Raw genomic sequence first — 25,016 nt, forward strand, 5'->3', positions numbered from 1 at the left:
TAAACATAGACTATTTCTGGCATTTATTCTATAAACCTGCCAAGCACAACCTACAGAACCTGAATTTGGCTCCTGTGAGATTCATCAACTGTACTCTTACAACTTAAGCCTAACAGTCAGATACAAGCCAGCTTCGATACAACTTAAATTTCATTGACATCCAGGGTAACAAAAGTAAAGGGTATATTCATTTCTAACGTATCCCACAAAAGACACACGCTCCACCCATGTCATTTATGATATACCCAGTTCCATTTGACTGACAAATATATTGAAAAGAAACAAAACAGGTTAATAACTATGGTAAATGATTTACTTGCTTCACCTTACAAAATATTCAAAATTATTCACATAATCGAATTTTAATAGTATATCAATGGTCCTGGAGTAAAGAGTTTTAGAAGCATAAATTAAGTTTGTCTAACTTATTTTAAATAGGACTTTATGAATTCAGCATTATAATTACTTTTTAATGTTAAAAACCTGACATGGGAAAAACAGACTTCATAAAAGGGTTTGTTTTGTTTTAATACTAAATTTAACTAATCTTAAAATAAATGTTGGCTAAGCTACATACCACTACTTCAGGGTACCCAAACACCTCCCCCATAGCAGCCCCCTTACCCTTGTCAACTGCGCAATTAACAGATCATACAGACCTCCAGTCCCTCTGCAATGCAGGGGCTTCTTGGGCAGAATCTGCATCTATGGTGTAAGGAAAAAAAAAAAAAAAAGAAGCTGGCAGAGGAAGCTGCCATGGGACATCTCATTCTCTGATTCTTACTAGTTTGCTAACTACACAGAGCAAACAAGGGCTTTTTTTTTTTAACCAGTTAATTATTGATTGAAAGAATTTTGGTTTCTAATAAAAATTTGATAACTGCCATGAATATTCTAACCTCAAAAACTACCTCCAAAACTAAATACACAAAGATCAAAGAGATTGCAGATAATTATGACATTGTAGAGAAGCAGCTGTTAAGCAAATTATAACAAGCAAAGTGAGAGAGATGGGTTTAAGGACCAGCCCTATGGCATTCAAAACGATTGCCCATATTTTTAGAAGGAGCATACCTACAAGAGCTATTTGATGAAAGTTATCACATGGAGCATACAGTCATTAAGTATCAACTACAGATGGCTTTCTCTGCAAAAACCACAAATCTACTCTCCAAAGACCTTTGAATAATCTCGCTGAGCATATAAATCTATCTCTACAAAGAAAAAGTCCAGTTCTCCACAGAAGCCAAGGGAGGGAACCATGGCTCTTCATTTCAGCCTTTCTTGCCATTTTTTAAAATTTACTTTTCTCTGTCTCCATGAGCATGAACTAGAAAAAAAAAAAAAAAAAAAAGGAACATCTGACTTTGAAACATAAGTATTAGGACTAGAGAGATGGTTCAACAGTTAAGAGCACTAACTGCTATTCCAGAGGACCCAAGTTCAATTCCCAGCACCCACCTGACAGCTCACAACTGTCTGTTACTCCAAAATCTGACACCCTTGCAAAGATATACATGCAGGCAAAACACCAATGCACATAAAATAAAAATAAATTACAAAAATAAAAAAATACGTACATTTAGATTTTAAAAGCCAAGTTTGAAGCTAGGTTTTCCAGTAAAGTACAGAAAAAATTATAAAAATGGATAAAGCTTTTAAACAATGATTTTTGTGCATATAAGTTGACTACAGAGGAGGAAAACAGCAACAAGTCTCTTCATAACAGTTAACAACCTCCTGTTAGGACCAGCAGGCTGTCTCCATCCCTGCCCAGAGGCAGAGAAGACCAAGCACAGCAGAACTCTGAAAACTGCCAAGTGTGAAATAGAGAATCCTGCATGTTCCGTAGCCTGAAGTCAATGGAGCACACCAAAAGCCTCCGGATTAGTCACAAACTTAACAGGGAGATCCTAGTAATGGGAGGACCACACACTTGGTAAATTGTCTTCAAATTCTAAGGGATGGAACTTTCATCCTCCACTTAACTTTGGCTGACTCAAAAAATCCAAAGGTTGCTAAAGTTTAGAGCCTCTGAGTGTGAGACAAGAAAATGGACATTTGAGGTGAAGGTAATCACATATGCCATGCTGCAAGGCTGGGGTAGTAGCTCAGCTATAGGAACCCCAAGAGACAGTCAGAAGTGAACTAGAAACACACTGGGCTTGTTTGATTAGGCTCTCCAAAGTGTACGTCCTCCCCTAGTAGACAAGGACAGCATCCTGCACTCAAGACATTTAGGTACAACCCGTAGGCAATCATTTGCTAAATACTAGACTACAATCACTGATGAAGTCCTTCAAAGTCAAGTGAAAACATAAGAATATTAATGTCTTAAAGGCTAAGAAGTCTGATCAACAGAAGTCCATCCTACCACTGGGACACACATAAAATGCTAACTAATAAAGCCTGGAGGGAGAAAATGAAAGCCAGAATTACTACAAGACTTTATAAAATGTACAGTTCAAGGAAAAAGATAAAATCCATGTTTAAAAAAACAGCAAACTATGACACTCTAGAAAAATAATAGCCAATAAATGTCAAGATCAGTTCTTAGATTTAGTAGATTTCAAAATTGTTATGAGAAATAAAATCAGAGAATTAAAGGAAGTTATTTAAAACACCACTTTAAAATGTGCATGCATGTGTGTTTGATAAATAAACAATAAGGAATACCCTGCCTGTAATAAAGAGCAGAAGGAACATTTTAATAAGGATGAAGGGTTACAATTAAAAATGGAATCAAGAGGCCAGGTACGGTAGTACACCAGCACGAGGCAGCTAAGAGAAGAGGACCACAAGGCAAGACCAGCCCAGGCCACATAAAAGACCTTGTCCTAAACTAAGGTAATAGGGAAAATATGGAAGAAACAGGAAGAGAATTGGAGAATTTAAGACAATATGAAGCATCCAAACTAGCATCAGTCCCAAACAGACAAAACAAAGAAGAACAGTTGCTGAAAATGTCCAAAAATCTCATGGAAAACATTAACCAAACAAATCCAATGAAGCAGAATTTAAAAAAAGATCCTCACCTACTCATTCAACTAGAGACGAGTCCCACCCACCCCACCCCAAGACATTTACAACTTCTGCCTCACACCAGTCACAAAAGTTAATTAACACTGAATCCAAGAATTTTAAGAGCTAAAATGCAACTCAACTAATACATTGGATCAGGGAACATCTTCCTTCCCTCCCTCCCTCCCCGCCCCCCACTCTCTCTCCCTCTCCCTCTCTCTGTTTTTCAAGAGGCATGGTTTCTCTGCATAGCCCTAGCTGTCCTGACGTGGGCCACCACCGCCCAACTGCAAACATCTTTTTAAAACGTCCATAAAACATTTAGATTTTCTGGGCCACACATTATCCAGAACAAAAATATTCAGTACTAATTACAGAAGGACAGTGGCCAAAGACAATATACTAGTACCTGGGTGTGGCTGGTTGCCAATAAAATCCTACTTACAAAACAATGTATGTTGGCACACAGACTTGTACAAGAAATGTTTACAACATCATAATAATCATAAATAATAGCCTCCTTTATTTATAAGGACCATTCATAAACAGGTTTTTTAAGTATCTCTAGAAAGTTGTCAAATCCTAACCATGAAGAACTTTTAAGATTGGAAAGAGCCAATCAAAGCAGAGGGATGAAGTGCTAGAACACTCTTCAACTTTTCCATGTCTGAAACATGGGATAACAAAACTAACACATGCTTAAGGAACCTGAACAGTTGGTGACTTTTGTGTTTTGGTTTTGTTTGGAGACAAGTGCTGCTATGTCCCTGTCTTCCTAATAGCATCATTGCAGGTACATACTACCCCATGCCCATAAATGCTTTTTTTGTTTGAGTTTTTTTATGTTTATTTATTCTTATTTTATGTGCATGATGGGTGTTTTGCCTGCATAAATGTCTATACAGCTTGAATGTGACATGCCCGTGGAAGCCAGAATAGGATGTTAGATCTGTAAACATTACAGCATAGTTGTTTAAGGCCACAAAGGTACTGGGGGCTGAACCTAGGTACTTTGCAACAACAAGTACTCTTAACTGTAAGCCAATTCTCCAGCCTCAAAACACTATTTTTTCAATCACATGCTTTCTTCCAATGATGCTTTTCTTATTATTTCTGCGCACTTATATTTAATTAAAAACTCTAAGGTATAAAACCCCAAATAAAGAAAAAAATAGTAAATATGGAAAAAAGGTTATCAAACTGTAAACTACAAACAAACTGCCACCAATAATAAGACCACTCCCACAGGAATTATGATTTAACAATCTGAAGTTCATTTTTTCAAGATATAATCCTTATATATCCTACTTCTCCAAATTAATTATATTTGATAATGAAATTTATTATGAATTACACTACAAAAGAATGGGGTAAGGGGGAGCTGGAGAGATGGCTCAGAGGTTAAGAGCACTGGCTGCTCTTTCAGAAGTCCTCAGTTCAATTCCCAGCACCCACATGGTGGCTCACAACCATCTGTCATGAGATCCGGTGCCCTCTTCTGGTGTGCAGGCATACATACAGGCAGAACACTGTAAACATAATAAATAAATACATCTTTAAAAAAAGAATGAGGAAAGGGAACAAAACAAAACATGTAAGTTTATAAATATTACAAATTGCTGGCTGGAATTAAAGTGGACAACAGCTGTCCTAGGTTTGTTTGGTGACTATAATTTCACAATTTATATTGTGTACATTCAAAAGGAGAGAGAAATATATATAATAATCATTTTCAGTTAACTAATTTTTATTTTTAGCAGGTAAATTAAAAATCTGCAATATTGCCTTGGAAACAAGATTCAACACAAAATATCCCTTCTTCCACTGATGGGTAAGCTGACAATAAAAATCATTCCTGGTTTTTGTCACAGCAATCACCAGTTTCTCAAAGCATACTATGTGTATAATAGTGGCATCCCACAAAAATATGGGTAACAGCACAGGGTGATCTCTACTTCCTGTACCTGGACATACAAAAGGCTCTCCTAATACTCCACATTCAAACCGAGATCTCTAATGGAGCTGCTGTGTGTATTTATGAATATTAATGAATAGAAACTGTTTGGGTGGTTGACCAAAAGAAAAAAAAAAAAAACTGGCTGGGAAGTGGTCATGGTGCATACCTCTGATTCCAGCATTCATGAGGCAAAGGCAGGCAGATACTCTGAGTTCCAGAATAGTAAGGGCCACACAGAGAAATCTGTCTCAAAAATCAAAAACAAAACAAAGGAAAAAAAAAAAACTCTACGTATATAAACTTATTTTCACATGTTATTGATTCTTAACAATTTTCACTGGTGAAAAATAGGTTAGATGGGACCAGAGGGAGTTCCACTGTTCATTTTATCCTTCATGATTCTATTTACAATTTCAAATTATATATTTGTATTTTAAATATCAGAGGAATAAGCTGAGCAATAGGATGAGTCATTTTATGTATTCTTCTTTATAGTATTTTTTCTAGTCAGTGTAGGGAGGAGACTTGAACACACCAGGTAGGCATTCTACTATTAGTCTGTAGCACAGACATCCAGTGTCTCAAAAGGCTCCAGGGAGGGCTACAGAGACAGCTCGGTGGAGTGAGCACTTGATACAGAGCACAAAGACTTGAGCACAAAGACTTGAGTTTTATACCAAAAGCCAGGCATGTGACACACACCTGTGAGCCTTGGTTCTGGGAAGACAAAGACGACAACCCCTGGAGCTCACTAGCCTGCTAGTCTAGTCACACAGTGAATTCAAAAAGTAAGATGAAGAACAATCAAGAAAGACATCAACCTCTATCCTCCATACCACATGCAAACAAACACCTGTACAACACATGTACAGACACACACTAAACACGTAAAATAAACAAAAGCTCTAATGAATTCTCGTTTTTTTTTTTTTTAATTTAAGATAACAGAAACCAGCCACTGGTGGCTCACGCCTTTGATCCCAGCATTTGGAAGGCAAAGGCAAACAGATCTCTGTGAGTTGCATGCCAGCCTGGTCTACAGAGCGAGTTCCAGGACAGTCAAAGCTATGCAAAGAAACCCTGTCTTGAAAAACCAAAACCAAAACAAACTATGAGACACAGAATTACAAAGAATAAAAAATAAAATAAAAATTATAAGTAATACATAAACAGTCACTTTTACAAAATCATATAACATTTGTAATAGTAAAAACCTGTGGGGGGGGGTTAAAAGTTACATGTTTAAAAAACTGATTTAGGGGCTGGAGAGATGGCTCAGTAGTTAAGAGCACCGGCTGCTCTTCCAGAGGACCTAGGTTCAATTCCCAGCACCTACATGGCAGCTCATAACTGTCTGTAACTCCAGTTCTAGGAGATCTGGCACCCTCACACAGACATCCATGCAGGCAAAACACCAATGCACATCAACAAAAATAAACGAATCTTTAAAAGACTGGTTTAAAAGCAAAGCAGGTGTGCTGGCTCACACCTACAATCCCAGGAAAAGAATCATTCTGAGTTCCAAGTCATCCTATGGACAAGAGAGTAACAACAAAACTCACAAGCATCGTGGTTGTTTCTCCTCAGCCTCCCAAATGTTATGATGACAGGTGTGTGTTGCATTTGATTCTATATTTAAAAGTTTTAAATCAATTAATAGCTATCAATTTTCAATAACTAATAACTGAAATTATTCAGGCCAGGAGGTATGGTATGGACTACCTGCAGCAAGCAAAGAACTTACTAGAGATCTATTATGGAAGAAAACAATTGCCTGTCATCCAAGAGCTTTCAGCTTTATCATCTCAAATATGCCATTCAAGAGGACTCCACCTCCTGGTTCAAAGTCCTCCCCCATCAGATGTGGAGACTAAATTTCCACTCCCTTGAATTCAGACTTGTAAATTGCTTTGAGCAGTAGAACACGATGGAAGTAAAGCTGGGCCAGTTCCAGACCTAGATTTATGAAGTCTTGAAATATCAGCTTTGCACAACTGCTACCTTCAGCTGCCAACTTAAAGTAGTGCAAGGCTGCCATGGCGTGGGGAGGCCGGGGAGACAGGGCCTGCAAGGGGAAGGCAGGTGGAAGCAGATGACGACCTAGATGAGAACTGCGAACCCTCAGAAGGTCCTCAGCACCACAGCTCCAGGACAGGGGGGCATGCTGCAGCTTCAGCCAAAATAGGAGCAGCCAAGTCATCCCCACAGCCTCTGACCAAACTCCTAACTCAAAAACAGTACAGAGAAAGAAGACATGCTAACATGGGTCACTGTGCACAACAGACACCAAGGAAAACACCATTCTGATCTGGGCGTGGAGTTCAGTTAAGATACTATACATCCACACAGGTCTTTGGCACAGATCAAAGAGAAGCTGGAAGAAAAGATAACTGTGGAAACTTAAGGAGCCATGTTAAGAATTGCTACAGGAAGCCACCAGTGCAACGTAACGTACACTATCCACTCAAAACTGTCACATGAAGTCACTTAGAAGAGTCAAAATAAACTGAATGAATCTGTAGGTCAGCAGATTTTTCCATTAAAGATTCAAAGTGTTAGTAGCTTTTTGGGGGAGAAGAGGGCTTCAAGACAGGGCTTCTCTGTGGCTTTGGAGCCTGTCCTGGCACTCACTATGCAGACCCAGTTGGCCTTGAACTCACAAAGATCCACCTGCCTCTACTGGGATTTAAGACGTGCACCATCACCACCACTTATAGTTTTTTTTTATGTGCACATACCACAAGGTACAAGGGAAAATCATGAGCTTGGTAACCTGTTAAAATTCACAATCGGGGATTGCTGGATTGGAAAAGAACATCACTAGCTTCTTTAGATGGCGGAAAACTAACACAGAAAACATCATAGAGGTCTGAAGAGATAGATAGTTCAGTGGGTAAAAGTACTCACTGGGCAAACATGAAAACCTGAGTTCAAATCCCTAGCACCCATGTCAAGAGTCAGGCACGGCTTTATGTACTTGTAACCCTAGCCAAAACAGTGAGCTTCCAATTTGGGGAGAGAGTCTACCTCGAGGATACAATAAACAGATGCAGAGAGGAAACCACACAATATGCTCTCAGGACACCTGTGTACTGGTGGCATACATGCCTGCACACTCACATGCACACACCTCATATACACATGAAGAAGAAAAACTGGGAGGAAGGGGGGAGAGGGAAGAGAAGAGGAGGGGAGGCAGGAGGAAGGGATGAAGGGAAAGGAAAGAAGAAAAGGTAAGGATAGAGATAAAAGGAAAACAGGTAGGAAGAACGAACAGCCAGCATGAAGACAAGGACTACAGCAGCAACCAGAGAAGAGGCCCTGACAACCGATAAATGCATCTACAAGCTCCCTTCTTAAGAGCTCAGGAGCACATGCTGGCACGGTCTTTCAGCCTCAGAAAGAATCTCAGGTGGCATTTATTCTTAATAGCACACCGTTCTTGTTTAGTACACACTATAAAGTACTAGATCAGTCTGAACTCAGAACACTGAGTGAGGCCTCTAGGCTTTCAAACTAACACACAGTGAACCAAAACAAAACTCAGGTACAAAACAGAGCGTGCATGCATACATACATACATACATACATACATACATACATACATACACGTGCATGTGCGCACACGCGCACACACACAATTTTTTTCTGTTTTTGTTCTTTCTCGGTTTTCTGATTTGGGAATTTTTTTAACTTTTTTTTTTTCTTTTTGTGGATAGCCGGGTCTCACCCTGTTGTCCACACTGGTCTTCAACAATGATCCTCCTGCTTCAAGTCTTACATATGCCAGGATTACAGACTTGTGCCATGTCAGGCCTGAAAGCCCATTACGTAAGGAAAAGTAAAAGAATCCAAATGATCCAGATAAACGATTGAAAACAAACAAATGTGGCACAAAAAAAAGAAAATCCTAGAGACAGTTTATGCTTCATTTTACCAAACAAATGCCCTCCTCTGTGATGGGCTAGAGCGGGCACCGAAGCACCTGGCGGAGAGCGAAGCAGGTCCTGCCCTGCCTCCTGTGCGCATCATCCAGGGACTCACACAGGAAGAACCTTAGCAGACTCGATCACCATCATCAGTGAAGTCTAAGCAGAGACAGGCGGATCTCTGAGTTCCAGACCAGCCTGGTCTACAGAGCGTGTTTGAGGACAGACTCCAAAGCTACACAGAGAAACCATGTCTCAAAAAACCAAAAAAACAACAACAAAAAGAGTCTCATGTACCTTTACAAAACTGAAGAGTCACTTTCAAATTTACAATTGTAGCACAAAATAATGATTATCCTAAGACAATGAAATGTCTACTGGCTACCAAGCAAACCAAGATATATCAACCCCAATACACATAGGGGTGGCTGTTTTCATTTCCACCTTAAAAAAAAAAAAACTTCACATCAATTCCTATGTTCAACCTTAATAGACATCTAGTTAAAAATCAATTTTAGTCCTTAAAAAGACATTGCAATCTCCAATTTTATTTCATTTTAAATAAGAAATTTGTAATCTTTTTGTTTTGACAAATTACCCTAGGCTAAAATAATTCCAAAGACATTAAGATCTGTGACTTCTCTGAGATTTTTTATATTAATCAATATACCTTTCCATGGCTTTAGCTGTATAAGGCAAATGCATTTCAATACTGTGTTCGTCTTCATCTGTCTGCAGAGACATGCGTTCAAACATTCCTGTCTTCCATAGCTCTCCGTAAACTAAAGAGATTTCAAAATATATTAAAACAAATATTAATGCATACATTTATTTCATGAGCTTCCACCCAGCAACAGAAAACTATAAGCTATGGCAAGAAACAAAAGCACTGAATACTCCATTTTATTATAAAGGGAAAGATGCAATAGCTAATTTTATTACATAATATAACACATGTAAAGACTTATCATCTGGATAGTAACACAACACATTTTTCATCAGCTCCTTTTAATATTTCTAAAATAAACTGAGTCTAGGCCATTCTTTGGATTTTACTCTAAATAGTCTAGCCCAAACAGTTCATTAGAATTATTACTATAACAGAAAAAAAATCACCATCTATTTATATATAAGTTTAATAATATCTTTTTTTAGGGTTGCTTTGTTTTGATACTAAATTTCATGGTTTTAGTTTTTCACTTCAACAACATACAATTTTCTTCCAATATTTTTCACAAGCCTCAAACTTTAACTTATGGCAGAAATCACAAATCCAGCACAGTATCATGCCAACTTAAAATGATCTAGCAATCTGGATATTTCTGATGAACTATACTTAAACCTGAAGATTGTAGAGCAAGATATGAAATTTAGTATGCAAAACACAATACAATAGAAAAATAACTTTGAGCCAGATCTGGTGGCAAACACCAACAACCCCAGCTATGCAGGAGGCTAGAGCAGGAAGATCAAAAATTCAAGAGCAACCTGGGCTACAGAGGAGAAACCAAGGTCTGGTTGAACTCACTCAGCAAAATATTTTCTCCCTCCCCCTCCCCAAAAAAGGAAGAAAGAAGAAGAAAAGGGGAGAGGAAGAAAAGGAAGGAGGAGAGGGAGGGAGGAGAGGAGAGGGAGGGAGGAGAGGAGAGGGAGGGAGGGAGGGAGGGAGGGAGGGAGGGAGGGAGGGAGGGAGGGAGGGAGGGAGAATGGGGAAAAAGAAAGAGACAGGGGGAGGGGAAAGGGGGTGAAGGGAAGGGAAAAGGGGGAGGAGGGAAGGGGCAGGAGGGGAGGGAAAACAGAGAAAGAAACAAAAAACAGGGGGAAAAGGTAGTATTTGGTATTCTACAAAATACCAAAATTACCCATGTATTTGCTTGCACCAAACAAGGGGTCTAAAAGTAAAGGGTGGGTAGCGCTTGACAGACAGCTCAGTGATTGAGAGCCCTTGTTCCTGCAGAGAACCAAGGTTCAATTCCCAGCACCCACACGGTATCTCATAACCATCTACAGCTCCTGTTCCATAGAATCCAAAGCTCTCTTCTGACCTCCTCAGGTACTAGGCAGGCACACACTGCACAGACATGTATGTGTAAAACACTCATACCCATTAAATAAAATAAATCTAAAAACATGAAAAATAAGAAAAAAAGGAAAGTGGGTCCCTTAAGTCATCTAAATCAGGAAGGCAATATTCTATTTTGATTAATAACAAATAGATAATAATCTATGAGACAAACTCAAATTATAAAAATCAAGGCTTAAGTGAGACCTAAAAGAGCTAACCATTTCTTTTACATTACGTCTCAGTCAATGTAAATTATTGCAAACTTGAACAAAACAATTGCTTCCCTTATATACTTAAATTATAATTTAATGAGCTAAACGATATACTCCCAAGTTCATGGAAGGTGGCTATTATGCAGAGAGAGACGAAAGGGAAAATTCAGTGTAAACTGTGAATAATGATACATCAATATTATTGTTCTACTCTGTGTTGTGTTTTGTACTTTTTTATATTACATATATTGTATAAGAAACAACCAAACAAAAACATGACACCTGGCAACTGGGAAGATGCCTGCTAAGTAGATCAAATGTTTTTCAAGAAAGCATGAGACTTGGATTCCTAGAATCCACTCAAAAATGCCTGGCATGGTAATGTTGGATTAGGATACCATAGGAAGGAAGACAAACAGATCCCTGGGGCTCCTTGGCCAGCCAGCCAGCCTAGCCTCCTAGGGGAGTTTCAGGCCAATGAGACGTAGTCTCAAAAAAGTAGACAACACAGAAAAAGGAACATATGGAACACAAACACAAAATATACACTCACTCACAGAACACACACACACACACACACACACACACACACACACACACACACGCCCTCTGGAACCCTAAGGAAATTCAAAATAACAAACATGGGAGCTGGGCAGATGTTGTAGCAGATAACACAAGCTTGATAGCGGAAATTTGGAGCTGAAAATCCATGTAAAAAGCTGGGCAGATGTGGCATTCCAACTGTAACCTCAGTGCAAAGAGGCAGAAGGGAATCCCCAGATATATACTACGTATGTATATGGCAAGCCGGGTAAGCCAAAATAGCAAGTTGTGAATTCAAGCCAGAGACATTGCCTCAGTATATCAGTAGAGTGATCAAGGAAGATCCCCGACATTAGCCTCAGGCCTCCACATAGCAACACATGCATCTTTACACACACACACACACACACACACACACACACACACACACACACACACACACAAATACATGTTAAAACAAAATGTATTTGAGAGCCTCAAAACCCATAGAATAGTATTCCATAAAAACAATGAGAGGAAATAAAAGTATTATCACCACCATTTAAAGTGAAAAAAGTGATACCTTATAAACAGTTAACCTGCAGAGTCTTCATCAGGTTGTCATGTATACTAATTTCTTGCTTCATGGCACGACACAAAGTATTTCTCTAAATACAAATGTAACCACTATGGTATAGAGCCAACTGCCTTTAACAGATTTTTGCTGTTATCAGGAAAATACTACTTTTTTGTGTCTGGTTTATACAGATTAGTTACAACAAAAATTTAATTGAGATGCTATTTATGATATTTGTGTCTTTAATTTTTTTAATAAATTGCAATCTTTATTAAATGAGCGTTAGCTATTTAAAAACTACATGATTTCTATATACTTACTCTTTTGGTCAATACGAAGGTCATACAGAGGAGTCCTATATATATCCACACTGGAGAGTGCACATCGAGACAGGGGCACATGATGGGAAGGCCCAAGGATGAAAATTCTCCGGCTGGGAGATACACAACAGAAACACAGAACAAATGTACTTCTACACAAATCTTATTTAGAGGAAAAACAACTTTAAATTTTACTTGCTTTTCCATGCTGACTACCTAGTTTTACTACATTCTGTGAACATAAGAGTTAAATTATGTTCTCACGAAAATTCATATATTGAAGCTCCAACTTCTCATATCTGACTGCCAATTTGGAGATAAAGTTTTCAAGAGTTAAAGAAGTTAGAATGAGGCCCTTATCAGTATGACTGATGAACTTCAAAGCCAGGAGTGCTGCCCCATATAACCCCAGAACTTGGGAGCCCTGAGGCAAGAACTCCTACAAGTTTGGGTTACATAGTGAGTTCTAGTCAGCCAGGATTACATAACAAGATCCTGGGGTGGGAGATGGGGGACACATGGGACACGACCACAACACATGATTCCAAGGACATGCCTAACAGTCATGTATTATAGGAGGCACAGCAGCCAAGAGACAAGGCTCAAAGAAAGCACCCCTACCCCACAGGCGATAACACTGGGCTCTTCCCTCCCAGAGCTGTGAGAGAGTGAGACTTCTGTGAGCTAAAACCACACGCCCTTGGAATTCCACAACAGGAATGATTTGATGGTTTGCTCCTCAGTTTTCATCTGAGGAAATACCAGTTATACCTTTTTATAATAAACATGCTATACATAAAATCATTTCTACATGTATAAATAAACACGTTTCAAAATGGACTATCAGTTTACTTATGTTAGCTATAAAAATTTAAAGATTTTACATTTTTAATAAAACTAAATATCACTACAAATTTATAACTGTCAAACAGCATTACAAAGAAGCATTCTGATAGAGGTATTTTGACATTATTTCTATAGTAGCAAAGAAATAAGCCATCTTGTTGAAAAGAATTCTATGTAATCAACTTTCTTCATTTTCATTCAAATACAAGTCACCCTCAAATACAAAGAAACTTCAGCTAAATCCTAGCTACAATCTTCATAATACTTTTTTCAGCATCAAAAGTAAAATTAGCTCACTTTTATTTCATATTAAACATCCAAATTTGTCCCACAATCTTTTCTATACCATATACAATCTTTTACCATTCCATATACAAACATAAATAAGTTACAGATCCAAAGCATGCAAAACTGTGAGAAAGAAGGAAAGAGGTATGTAGGGAGAAGACCTAGTTCTTCACTCAGATATCTGAAGGACAAGGACTGAGTGCTGTAGCAATACATTGACAAAAGTCAACTACTGCAGCAAGTGTGACAGCATTTGCCTACATTCCAACACTTCAGGATCTAAGATGACTGGGAATTCAAAGCCAACTTGATCTACAAAAATCAGATCCTACCTGCCTCTAAAAGAAAACGACACCAGGTGTGGTGGACACATCTTTAATCCTAGCACATTGGAGGCAAAGCAAAGGGAACCCAGGCACGCACAGTGAGGCAATGTCCATGAATAAATGAACAAATGAATGAATCAATCAATCAATCAACCAACCAACTAACCAAAATCTATTACTGAAGTAAGAAAATTAATGTTCTTTCTTTGTTTTTAAGACATGTCAAGGAAGGAGGAGATAAGAAAATTTTGGATTGTTATTCTCAGAGTCCCCAAACTAGAAGAAATCACACAGGAAACTATTTTATCGTTAGGTCAATGTGGGAGAGAAATAATCACTTATAACACATCTGTTCTCCATCTTTTTAAAAAGATTTTACTTGCGCATTTTATGTATGAATGCTATGTCTAGATGTACATCTGCACAACAGAACAGGACACAGGATTCCAAATGGTTGTAGATGCCATGTGGTGCTGGGAATTGATCTCGGGGCCTTTGGAAGAGCAGCCAGTGCTCTTAGCTGCTGAGCCATCTCTCCAGCCCCTTTCCTCCATCTTTTTAGCACTGCAATCTGTATTTCCAGCATCACATGTACCATCAGTATCATAGAGGAGGGTCAAATTCAGAGTATTAAATGAACAAAAACAAGGCACACTATTCTGTTCCATCATAGCAGTATGCAAATATTAATGTGAAATATGTATAAAATGTTAAATTGGGAGTGTTTAGGTCACCTGACCAATGCCAGGGGTTAACATGAACTAAGAATCATTGGCATCTGGCCAGGCACAGCGGTGCATGCCTGTTGTCTACATACTCAAAGAGCTGAGAGAAGGACTCAGTTGAGAGCAGGAGCATAAGGCTAGCCAAAGCAACAGGTAAGACCCCACTTACAAAAGAAAAAGGGAGAGGAAGAAAGGATAGGCGCGGGGGGGGGTGGAGACACTCAACACAAAGGACTGTGGTTCTCGTTGAGGAACCAACTTCTATGAGAAAAAAAATCTTTTGGAGAACTCTAGGTATATAGTTAAAATATAAGTGATATTTTTAAAATGTCAGTCTCAGGCTTGGGGTGGTAGCATACATCTTTAATCCCAGCACTCAGGAGGCAAGGCAAGCAGATTTCTGTAAGTTACAGGCCAGCCTGGTCTACACCCTGTGTTCCAGGACAGCCAAGGTTACACAGAAAAACCCTGTCTGAGATGCCACCACCACCAAGTCAATATGAAGGCATATATTAATCTAATAGGTAATAATGAGCACTGCTCCAGAAATGAAACAACAGTGGTCTTCTGGGAGCCTAACAGCCTTCAACTGAAGCCTGGGTTTCTTTGCTTACCTTTTATCAAGGCATCCTATTCAGAAGAGGCCCTACCAATCAGAATTAGCCAGATGCTTTCCCAATAAATTCTTTCCAGTTTGGTAAAAACTCACCCACAATCAATCTACTGCAGTTTCAGATTGATTTATAGAAACAAGAAAACGCTGCATCATCCGTACAAAATCCTTAAAATGGACATACACGCTCTTTCCTTTCTGCAGCCACCATGCCATCCAGACTGAGGAAGACCCGGAAACTCTGGGGCAATGTGAGCCATGGCCATGGTCGCATTGGTAAACACTGCAAGCATCCAGGAGGCTGAGGAAATGCTGGAGGCATGCATCACCACAGGGTTAACTTCGACAAATACCATCCAGGTTACTTTGGTAAAGTTGGTATGAGGTATTACCACTTAAAGAGGAACCAGAACTCCCCGACTGTCTACCTGGATAAGTTGTGGACACTGATCAATGCTGCCAAGAACAAGACTGGAGCTGCTTCCATCACTGATGTTGTACAATCAGGCTACTACCAAGTTCTGGGGATGGAAAGCTCCCTAAGCAGCCTGTCATCGTGAAAGCCAAATTTTTCAGCAGAAGAGCTGAAGAAAAGATAAAGGGTGTTGGAGATGCCTATGTCCTGGTGGATTGAACCACCCAGGGAGGTTAATTAAATGCTAACATTTTCAAGAGAAAAAAAAAGACATACATAAAACACAGAAGGGTAGATATTACTGAAACAGTGGGGAGGGAGAATATTAAGATTATAGTGACCTCAAAATAGACCTCTGTGTTAGCTAAAGTGCTAACATAAAGATTAACAAGGCACTGAAGGTCGTGTAGTTACTCCTTGTTTCCTTGCTAGATCCATGAACAGCATAGTCACTGCATTAGTTTGGAGGGACATGAGGAAGCAAGCTATGTCTCTTCCCTTTAGTTACGGCAAGGTATTCTGCCTTTAAAGAAATAACCTCAGTATTAGTATTCTGGCTGTTACTAGATGGGTAAAAGAAACCTTTAATACTAAATATCACAGTGATGTTGGGAGTCATATTTTCCTAGAAACATAGTCCACACACTGCAGCTCCTGAGAATTCACCTGTGCGAAATTACTATAATGGTCAATGAGCACTTGTCCTCACATTTTTTCACCTATTCCAATTAATGGAACATAAGTAACTTAAAAAGATGTTCCACAGGAAGGAAAAATATTTTTAACTAAAGACTAAAACTGCCATGAGCTTTTACTCATTTTGTCCCAGAATGCTTTTTGAAAAATCTAAATTAAAGTTTCTGACTAACTGGCGGTTGAATTTCAGATTTTAGTTACTAGTTTGGCTAGCAGCCAGGAAAGACTGTAACTGTCAACATGAAAAGGAATTTAATGAAATGTCCCATTTTTCATATTTTCTAATCATCCAAAATAATCGTTGAAACACAAATCTGATTGTTTCACTTTCCCTTGCCTTTCCCCCCTCCCGGTTTTGAGACAGGGCTCCTTTGTGTAGCCACTGACTGTCCTAGAACTCATAAACCAGGCTGTCCCTCCAAACTCACTGCCTCCCCAAGTGTTGGGATTAGAGGTATGCACCACCTCACCCTTGCCCTTATTTAAAAGTCCGTCCTGAACTAGGCTATGGTGGTGCACTCTCATCCCAGGACTCACTAGGGAGGCAGAGGAAGGCACCACTGACTGTGAGGACAGCCTGCCCTACAGGACAGCCAGGGCTACAGAGAGAAACAAAAAACAAACAGAAGCCGGGCGTTGGTGGCGCAGGCCTTTAATCCCAGCACTCGGGAGGCAGAGGCAGGCGGATCTCTGTGAGTTCGAGGCCAGCTTGGTCTACAGAGTGAGTTCCGGGACAGCCTCCAAAGCTACAGAGAAACCCTGTCTCGAAAAACCAAAAAAAAAAAAAAAAAAAAAAAAAAAAAGTCCTTCCCAACGTTACATGGTTATGAAATCAAGTAAAAGCCTTAAAAATAAGTGGGATTTTGTGTGTGGGGAGTGGGGGTTCTCCTAGTGTGTGTGTGTGTGAGGCGGGGGGGGGGGCCTAGAGGCATAGATACAGAATATAAGCACATGTGGAGACCAGAGTTTGACATCAGGTGTCTTCCACAGTAGCTCTCCACTCCATTTTTTGAGACAAGGTCTCTAGCTGAAACTAGAACTCACTTTAAACTGGACTATCTAACCCAGAGTCCAAAGGTCTTCCTGTCTCTGCCACTGCAACAAAACAACCCACTGAGCCATCTTCCTGTCTCTAAAATGGGTTTCAAAAGCTCAAATGAATTAGCAACTTCTTGTACTCCTTTTGCCTCCCCTTGATTGTTAACATTTTATGAATACACTCGCCTTACAGGTCCTGGATTAACTAACAAGTTCATTCCCTTTGGTTGGTTGATTAACTTAAAAACCAATTCCTCAGTGAGACTTTCCCAATGCCTTTCCCATGCCTGAAATCAAATCACCCTTTCATGTCTGTCTTATCAGCTGTCATAGTGTGATCTGTACATTCTTAACAACATTCGAGACCGTGTAAAGGCATACACAATTCAAACTCATCCCCAAATAGTGAAAAGGGCAGTCCCTGCTTTCTTCACTGCTGATCTGCACCTAAGCTACAGAAATGAGGGTAAGTAAAACTGTTGGCATGACCTTCCTGGCTGTGCACTGCTACTCTGTTTTGCTTTGTTTTGCGGCCAATTTCACCACAATTATTCTTCCTCTTCCTCCTCCTCCTTTTTTTTTTTTTTTTTTTTTTTTGGTTTTTCGAGACAGGGTTTCTCTGTATTGTTTTGAAGGCTGTCCTGAAACTTGCTCTGTAGTCCAGGGTGGCCTCGGACTCACAGAGATCCTCCAGTCTCTGCCTCCCAAGTGCTGGGATGAAAGGCATGCGCCACCACCGCTGGGCTCACCACAATTCTTAACCCTTGAAAATACACCTTAAAACTGCATGACAAAAGATAGTCAAACACAGGGACAGAATCACGAAACACTTCTGCAGACAAACACTGTATCTCAGGGAAAATCACCTGTGTGTTATGAGCTGAGAACTAAACTAGACACATTTTTCATGGAATACAATTTTCGCTTCGAAAAAAATTACTATACAAAAAGATATCTGGCAGAAACTCTCTTCAAAATAAACAAAATAAGCCTGCCATTTCAAGCAAAACAATCGACATATTTATTGTTTAGAATAAAGGAGAAGCTTTCAAGTAAAAATTAAGTCCAGTACATGTGAGATGGTGGTATGAACAAACCTCATTTTTACAATTGTATAACGAAGCATCATTTGAAAGACTTGAACTGACCCTCGGGGAACTCTTTTTATTATGTTCCGGGTTAGTATTAAAGAAAACATTTCCAGTTAATGGAAAAGGTGTGGAGCTGCTCCCCGCTTTGAAACTACGTACTTGTGTGAAAAGACAGACCATAATACACGAGATGCAGAAGCAGACATGAGCACAGAGCCCCCTTCTATTAATTCAGACAGTTGGCCAGAGTCTGGCAAGGGAGCATACACCTGTAATCTTAGTACCTCATAGGCTGAGGCACAAAGGTTGCTGCAAATTCAAGGCCAGCTTAGGCTACAAAGCCAGACTCTTGTCCCAAAAACAAAATATAATAAATGATGTACAGCAGATTTATGTATAATGAACATAAATAACATTAATATACTTTGCTATAACATATAAATGACATAAAACTGTATATATACATATGTTTTCTTTTTTGAGACAGAGTTGCTCTATGTAACCGTGGCTGTCCTGGAACTCACTATATAGACCAGGATGCCCTGGAACTCACAGATATCCTCCAGCCTCTGCCTTCCCAGTGCTAGGATTAAAGGTGTGCATCACCCAAGTCTGGCTATATTTTGTAAAAAGAAATGTAAAAGCAATGCCCCCTTTTCCCACTATCTCCCACTATGCTATGTAGAAATGCACTTAGTTCTCATTTCATGTTTCATTTGGCTCATGGTACTTGGGGACAAAGGATCCACTTCTATGACAGTGGCCTTTCTAGCAAGCCTAAGATACGATTGGATTTGCATCACCACACAGAAAAGGTCACGTTAATTTCAATGTTTTTATCATTTAGATAGCTTGAATTTTTAAATCTAATTTCTTTTTAATTTTTTATGTGTATGATTATTTTATCTGCATGTAAAAATGCTCACCATCAGCATGCAAGGTGCCCTTAGAGGTCAGAAGAGGGCATCAAATGCCTTGAGACTGGAGTTATAGACAGTTGTGAGCTGCCAAGTGAGACCTGAACCTGGGTCCTTTGGAAAAGTAGCTAGTGCTCTAACGGCTGAGTCAACTTCTAGCCCATACAATTATTAATACACCTGGTAATTTTTATTTTTCACCATGAAAACGATTTCACAATTCCTTTTTAAATTAAATATTATTTTAATGCATTTTTATTTAAATTAAAATCTTGTTTTACATGTCAATCCGAGTTCCCTCTCCCTCCCCTCCTCCCCTGCCCGCCCCAACAACTCCCCTTGTCCCATCTACCATCCACTCCCCAGGAAGGGTGAGACCTCCCATGGGGGATCATGAAAGTCTGACACATCTTTTGGGGCAGGACCTAGGCTCTTCCCATGTATCTAGGCTGAGGCAGTATCCCTCCATGGGGAATGAGTTCCCAAAGCCCATTCGTGCACTTGGAATAAATACTGGTTCCACTGCCAGAGGCCCCATAGTTTGCCCAGGCCTCCCAACTGACACCCACATTCAGGGGTATGGTTAGGTCCTATGCTGGTTTCCCAGCTGCCATCCTGGGGTCTGTGAGCTCCCACTTGCTCAAGTCAGCTGTTTCTGTGGGTTTCCCCAGTATGGTCTTGACCCCTTTGCTCATCACTCCTCCCTCTCTCTAGGAGTTCCAAGAGTTCAGCTCAGTACTTAGCTGTGGGTCTCTGCTTCTGCTTCCATCAGCTACTGGGTGAAGGCTCTAGGATAGCATAAAAGGTAGTCTTCAATCTCTTTATAGGGGAAGGGCATTTAAGGTAGCCTCTCCACTATTGCTTAGATTCTTAGTTGGGGTCATCCTAGTAGATCTCTGGACATTTCCCTAGTGCCAATTTTCTCTTTAAACCTATAATGGTTCCCTCTATTATGGTATCTCTTTTTTTGGTCTCCTCTATTCTTCTCCCGACTCAATCTTCCTGCTCCCTCATGTCTTCCTATCCCATCCTCTTTCTCCTAACTCCTTCTTCCTTCCCCCGATAGTCCCCATTAGCTCAGGAGATCTTGTCCCTTTCCCTTTCTCCAGGGGATATGTATGTCTCTCTTAGGGTCCTCCTTGTTCCCTAGTTTCTCTGGAGGTGTGGATTGTAGTCTGGTAATCCTTTGCTCTATGTCTAATATCCATATATGACTGAGTACATACCGTGTTTGTCTTTCTGTGACTGGGTTACTGATGAGGGAAGTCCTTCTGTGTATATGTTGTCCTACTGGTTGATTAAATAAAGCACTGTTGCCCAATACATAAGCAAGATAGGTGGGACTAGGAGTTGAGGAGGATTCTGGGAAACAGACGCACAGTCAGTCATGGTGTAGAACACGAGAGGAGTAAGAAGTCTGGATCCTTTCTCCCGTAAATGAAGACCACGTGGAAATACTCAGATTAGCAGTTATGGGTTAATAATAAAGTCAGAGCTAGCTGATAAGAAACCAAGCAAACAGTCAACAGCATTATAACTAATATAGTGTCTCGTGTGTTATTTGGGGGCTGAGACGGCTCAGGACCCAAGCGGCTGATAGAAGACTACACGTTCAGGATGATTTCTTCTAGTTCCATTCATTTGCCTTTGAAATTCAAGATTTCAATGATTTTTTTTTCCACTGAGTAGTACTCCATTGTGCAAATGTACCAGATTTTCTTTATTTATTCATCAGTTGAGGGGCATCTAGGTTGCTTCCAGGTTCTGGCTATTACAAATAATGCTGCTATGAACACACTTGAACATACATCCTTGTTGTATGAATGTGCATCCTTTGGGTATATGCCTAAGAGTGGAATTGCTGGATCTTGTAGTAGACTGATTGCCAATTTCCTGAGGAATCTCCATACTGATTTCCAAAGTGGCTATACAAGTTTACACTCCCACCAGCAGTGGAGGAGTGTTCCCCTCTCTTCACATCCTCTCCAGAATAAACCATCATGGTGGTTTTGATTTTAGCCATTCTGACAGAGGTGAGATGGTATCTCAGAGTTGTTTTGATTTGCATTCCCTGATGGTTAAGGATGTTGAGCAATTTCTTAAGTGTCTTTCAGCCATTTTAGACTCCTCTATTAAGTTCTGTACCTCACTTTTTAATTGAATTATTTGGTGTTTTGGTGACTAGCTTCTTGAATTCTTTATATTTTGGAAATCAGCCCTCTGTCAGATGTGTGGTTGCTGAAGATCTTTTCCCATTCTGTGGACTGCCCTTTTGTCTTGTGTCCTTTGCCTTCCAAAAGCTTCTCAGTTTCAGGAGGTCCCATTAATTAACCGTCGATCACAGTGTCTGTTCTACTGGTGTTGTGTTCAGAAAAGGGTCTCCTGTACCAATTCGTTCAAGAGTACCTCCCACGTTCTCTTCTAAGAGGTTCAGTATGGCTGGATTTATTGTTGAGGTCTTTGATCCATTTGGACTTAAGTTTTGGGCATGGCAATAGATAAGGATCTATCTGCAATCGAAGTGTGCCAGCACCATTTGTTGAAGATGCTTTCTTTTTTTCCAATGTATAACTTTAGCTTCTTTGTCAAAAATCAGGTTTTCGTAGGTGAGTGGATTAACATCAGGGCTTTCAATTCGATTCAACTAGTCTACCTATCTGTTTTTGTGCCAATACCAAGCTGTTTTCATTACTATAGCTCTATAGTAGAGTTTGAAGTCAGGGATGGTGATGTCTCTAGAAGTTTCTTTATTATACAGGGTTGTTTTGGCTATCCTGGGTTTTTGGTTTGTTTGGTTGGTTGGTTTTTGGTTGTTGTTGTTTTCATATAAAGTTGAGTATTGTTCGTTCAAGGTCTTCGAAGAACTGTGCTGAGATTTTGATGGGATTGCATTGAATCTGTAGATTGCTTTTGGTAAGATTGCCATTTTTACTATATGTTGATCCTATGTATCCAAGAGCATGGGAGACCTTTCCATTTTCTAGTATCTTCTTTAGTTTCTTTCTTTACAGACTCAAAGTTCTTGTCAGACAGGTCTTTCACTTGTTTGGCTAGAGTTACCCCCAAGGTATTTTATGTTGGTTGTGGCTATTATAAAGGGTTATGTTTCTCTGACTTCTTTCTGAGCCCATTTATTGTCTATATATAGTAGAACTATTGTTGTTGGTTTTTTTTTTTTTTAGTTAATCTTGTATCCTGCCACTTTACAGAGATGTTTATCAGCTGTAGGAAGGACCTTTGTGGAATTTTTCAGGTCACTTATGTGAACTCTCTTATCATCTATAAATAGTGAAAGTTTGACATCTTCCTTTCCAATTTGTATCCCCTTGATCTCTTTTTGTTGTTTTATTGCTGTAGCCAGAACTTCAAGAACAATACTAAAGAGATATGGAAAGAGTAGACAACCTTGTCTTGTTCCTGATTTTAGAGAAATCGCATTGAGTTTCTCTCCATTTAGTTTGATGTTGGCTTGCTGTATATTGCCTTTATCGTGTTTAGGTATGTTCCTGTTATCCCTGATCGCTCCAAGACCTTTATCATGAAGGAGTGTTGATTTCTTTTTTTGTTTGTTTGTTTGTTTTTCGAAACAGGGTTTCTCTGTGCCTTTGGAGGTTGTCCTGGAACTAGCTCTTGTAGTTATCTTTCTTAGTTATGTTTTTGTGTGACTTGGGTACCAAGGTAATTGTAGCCTTAGAAAAAGAGTTTCGCAATAGCCCTTATGCTTCTATTGTGTGGAACATTTAGAAGAGTATTGGTATTAGCTCTTTGAATTTCTGGTAGAATTCTGCACTGAAACCATCTGATCTGGCCCTGAGTTTTTTTTTGGTTAATTAAATATTATTGTAAAGGTTTTTTTTTTTTTTTTTTTTTGGCTTTTTGAGACAGGGTTTCTCTGTGGTTTTGGAGGTTGTCCTGGAGCTAGCTCTTGTAGACCAGGCTGGTCTCGAACTCACAGAGATCTGGCTGCCACTGTCTCTGCCTCCAGAGTGCTGGGATTAAAGGCGTGTACGACTAACACCCAGCAAGGGTTTACTTTTAACTCTAGCTCACTAAAATTTTTTTTAATTAAGATTTTTTTCATACAGTATATTCTGGTCATGCTCCTTCCTCTCCCTAACCCCTCCCAGATATTTCCCACCTCTTTACCCATCCAACTTTGTTCTTCCTCTTGAAAAAAAGGAACAAGAGAAAGATACCAACAAAACACAGAAATGAAAATCAAAACAAATAGGCAAACGACTAATGAGATAAAAAAGTCATGGCAGCTACTTTTATTATTTTGTTGAGACTGTCATACATTTTGATTACATTCACAACCCCCGTTTCTCCCCAATTTGTTCATTCTTTATATAAAATAAAATACACAAACATCTACTATCTGAGGCGTATTATGGTTTTTATAGGACGATATTGGTCTCAGAAAGAAGCAATCATCACCAATGATATGATCGCTGTTAAGTTACCACACACCAGCAAGTAAAACTACACTCATGCTCATACAAGCACCCTAGGTAAACTCAGTTAATAAAGAGAAGGTGCTTAGTGGGATGGGGGGTAAGAGCACAAAATAGAGAGTGATTATGATCACAAAACCTTATATACATGTATAAAATCATCAAAGAATAAACATCCTAAAGGAAAACACATAACAGATCAGCATCCATAAGTCACTTTTTAAAAACTATTCTTAATGAAAATTTTTACTTAAAACAGTACATACTTTCTTCTCAATTCTTCACAAATTTATATCCTCTTTTAGTGTATAATACAATTTTTTCTAAAATTACTACAATGCCTCATAGTATATTTCATTATTGTATTTAATAATGGTCTCACAATATAGCTCCAGCTCGCCCCAAACTTGTTATCTCTTAGCCTCCTCACTGCTGGGATTACAGATGTGCATCACCATGCCTGGCAATATTCATTTTCAATATCTATAAAATATTATATCAATTAAGCTGTCATATTTATTTAATTCACTATTCAATACTGGATATTAAAACATAATGCTATTGTTGAAATCTTAATGCACTTAACCTTTTACATTTTAGGACTCATTGAGATAGTCTTAGAACCTACTTAAAATTCAAGGCACTAGTTATATATTTGATGATTATCAATATATACTGATCACTAAAATGATCTAATTGATTGCTAAAATGATACTACACAATCTAATATCAATTAAACTTGTCTAATAGTTAACTTCCTCCTCCTCTCTGTCTTTAGTCTCAGGTTCCCCTTATCCTTTTCTTCCTCATTTCCTTTCCTCTGACTTCCCATTGGTTTGCTTGAAGCCCACTTTGTACTTGCCCCAGCATAGACTCTACACTTATGTACATATTCCTAAGCCAAAATGATTATGCGGCATGCTTCTAGCGTGTAACACCATCAATAAAAATTATACCAGAGAAAGGTTTAGAATGAACTATTAACTTAAAATAACCTTGATTAC

At 39.2% G+C, this 25,016-nt stretch overlaps 1 protein-coding gene and 1 pseudogene across 3 annotated transcripts in view; one reads left to right on the forward strand and one right to left on the reverse strand.

The window, feature by feature from the left end:
- Memo1 (mediator of cell motility 1) overlaps positions 1–25,016 on the reverse strand; it is a 96,937-nt gene that overhangs the window by 21,237 nt on the left and 50,684 nt on the right. For all 3 annotated transcript variants that reach the window (XM_040730722.1, XM_040730721.1, XM_040730723.1), the window contains 2 exons: positions 12,604–12,716; positions 9,578–9,689 (listed from right to left, as the gene is read on the reverse strand). In XM_040730722.1, the coding sequence (XP_040586656.1) occupies positions 9,578–9,689; positions 12,604–12,716 (225 nt within the window). The remainder of the gene's footprint in view (positions 1–9,577; positions 9,690–12,603; positions 12,717–25,016) is intronic.
- On the forward strand, positions 15,611–16,035 carry LOC121133869 (annotated as a pseudogene).

Source organism: Mesocricetus auratus, unplaced genomic scaffold (genome assembly GCF_017639785.1).
Source record: "Mesocricetus auratus isolate SY011 unplaced genomic scaffold, BCM_Maur_2.0 Super-Scaffold_100024, whole genome shotgun sequence".
NCBI classification, from domain to species: domain Eukaryota; kingdom Metazoa; phylum Chordata; class Mammalia; order Rodentia; family Cricetidae; genus Mesocricetus; species Mesocricetus auratus.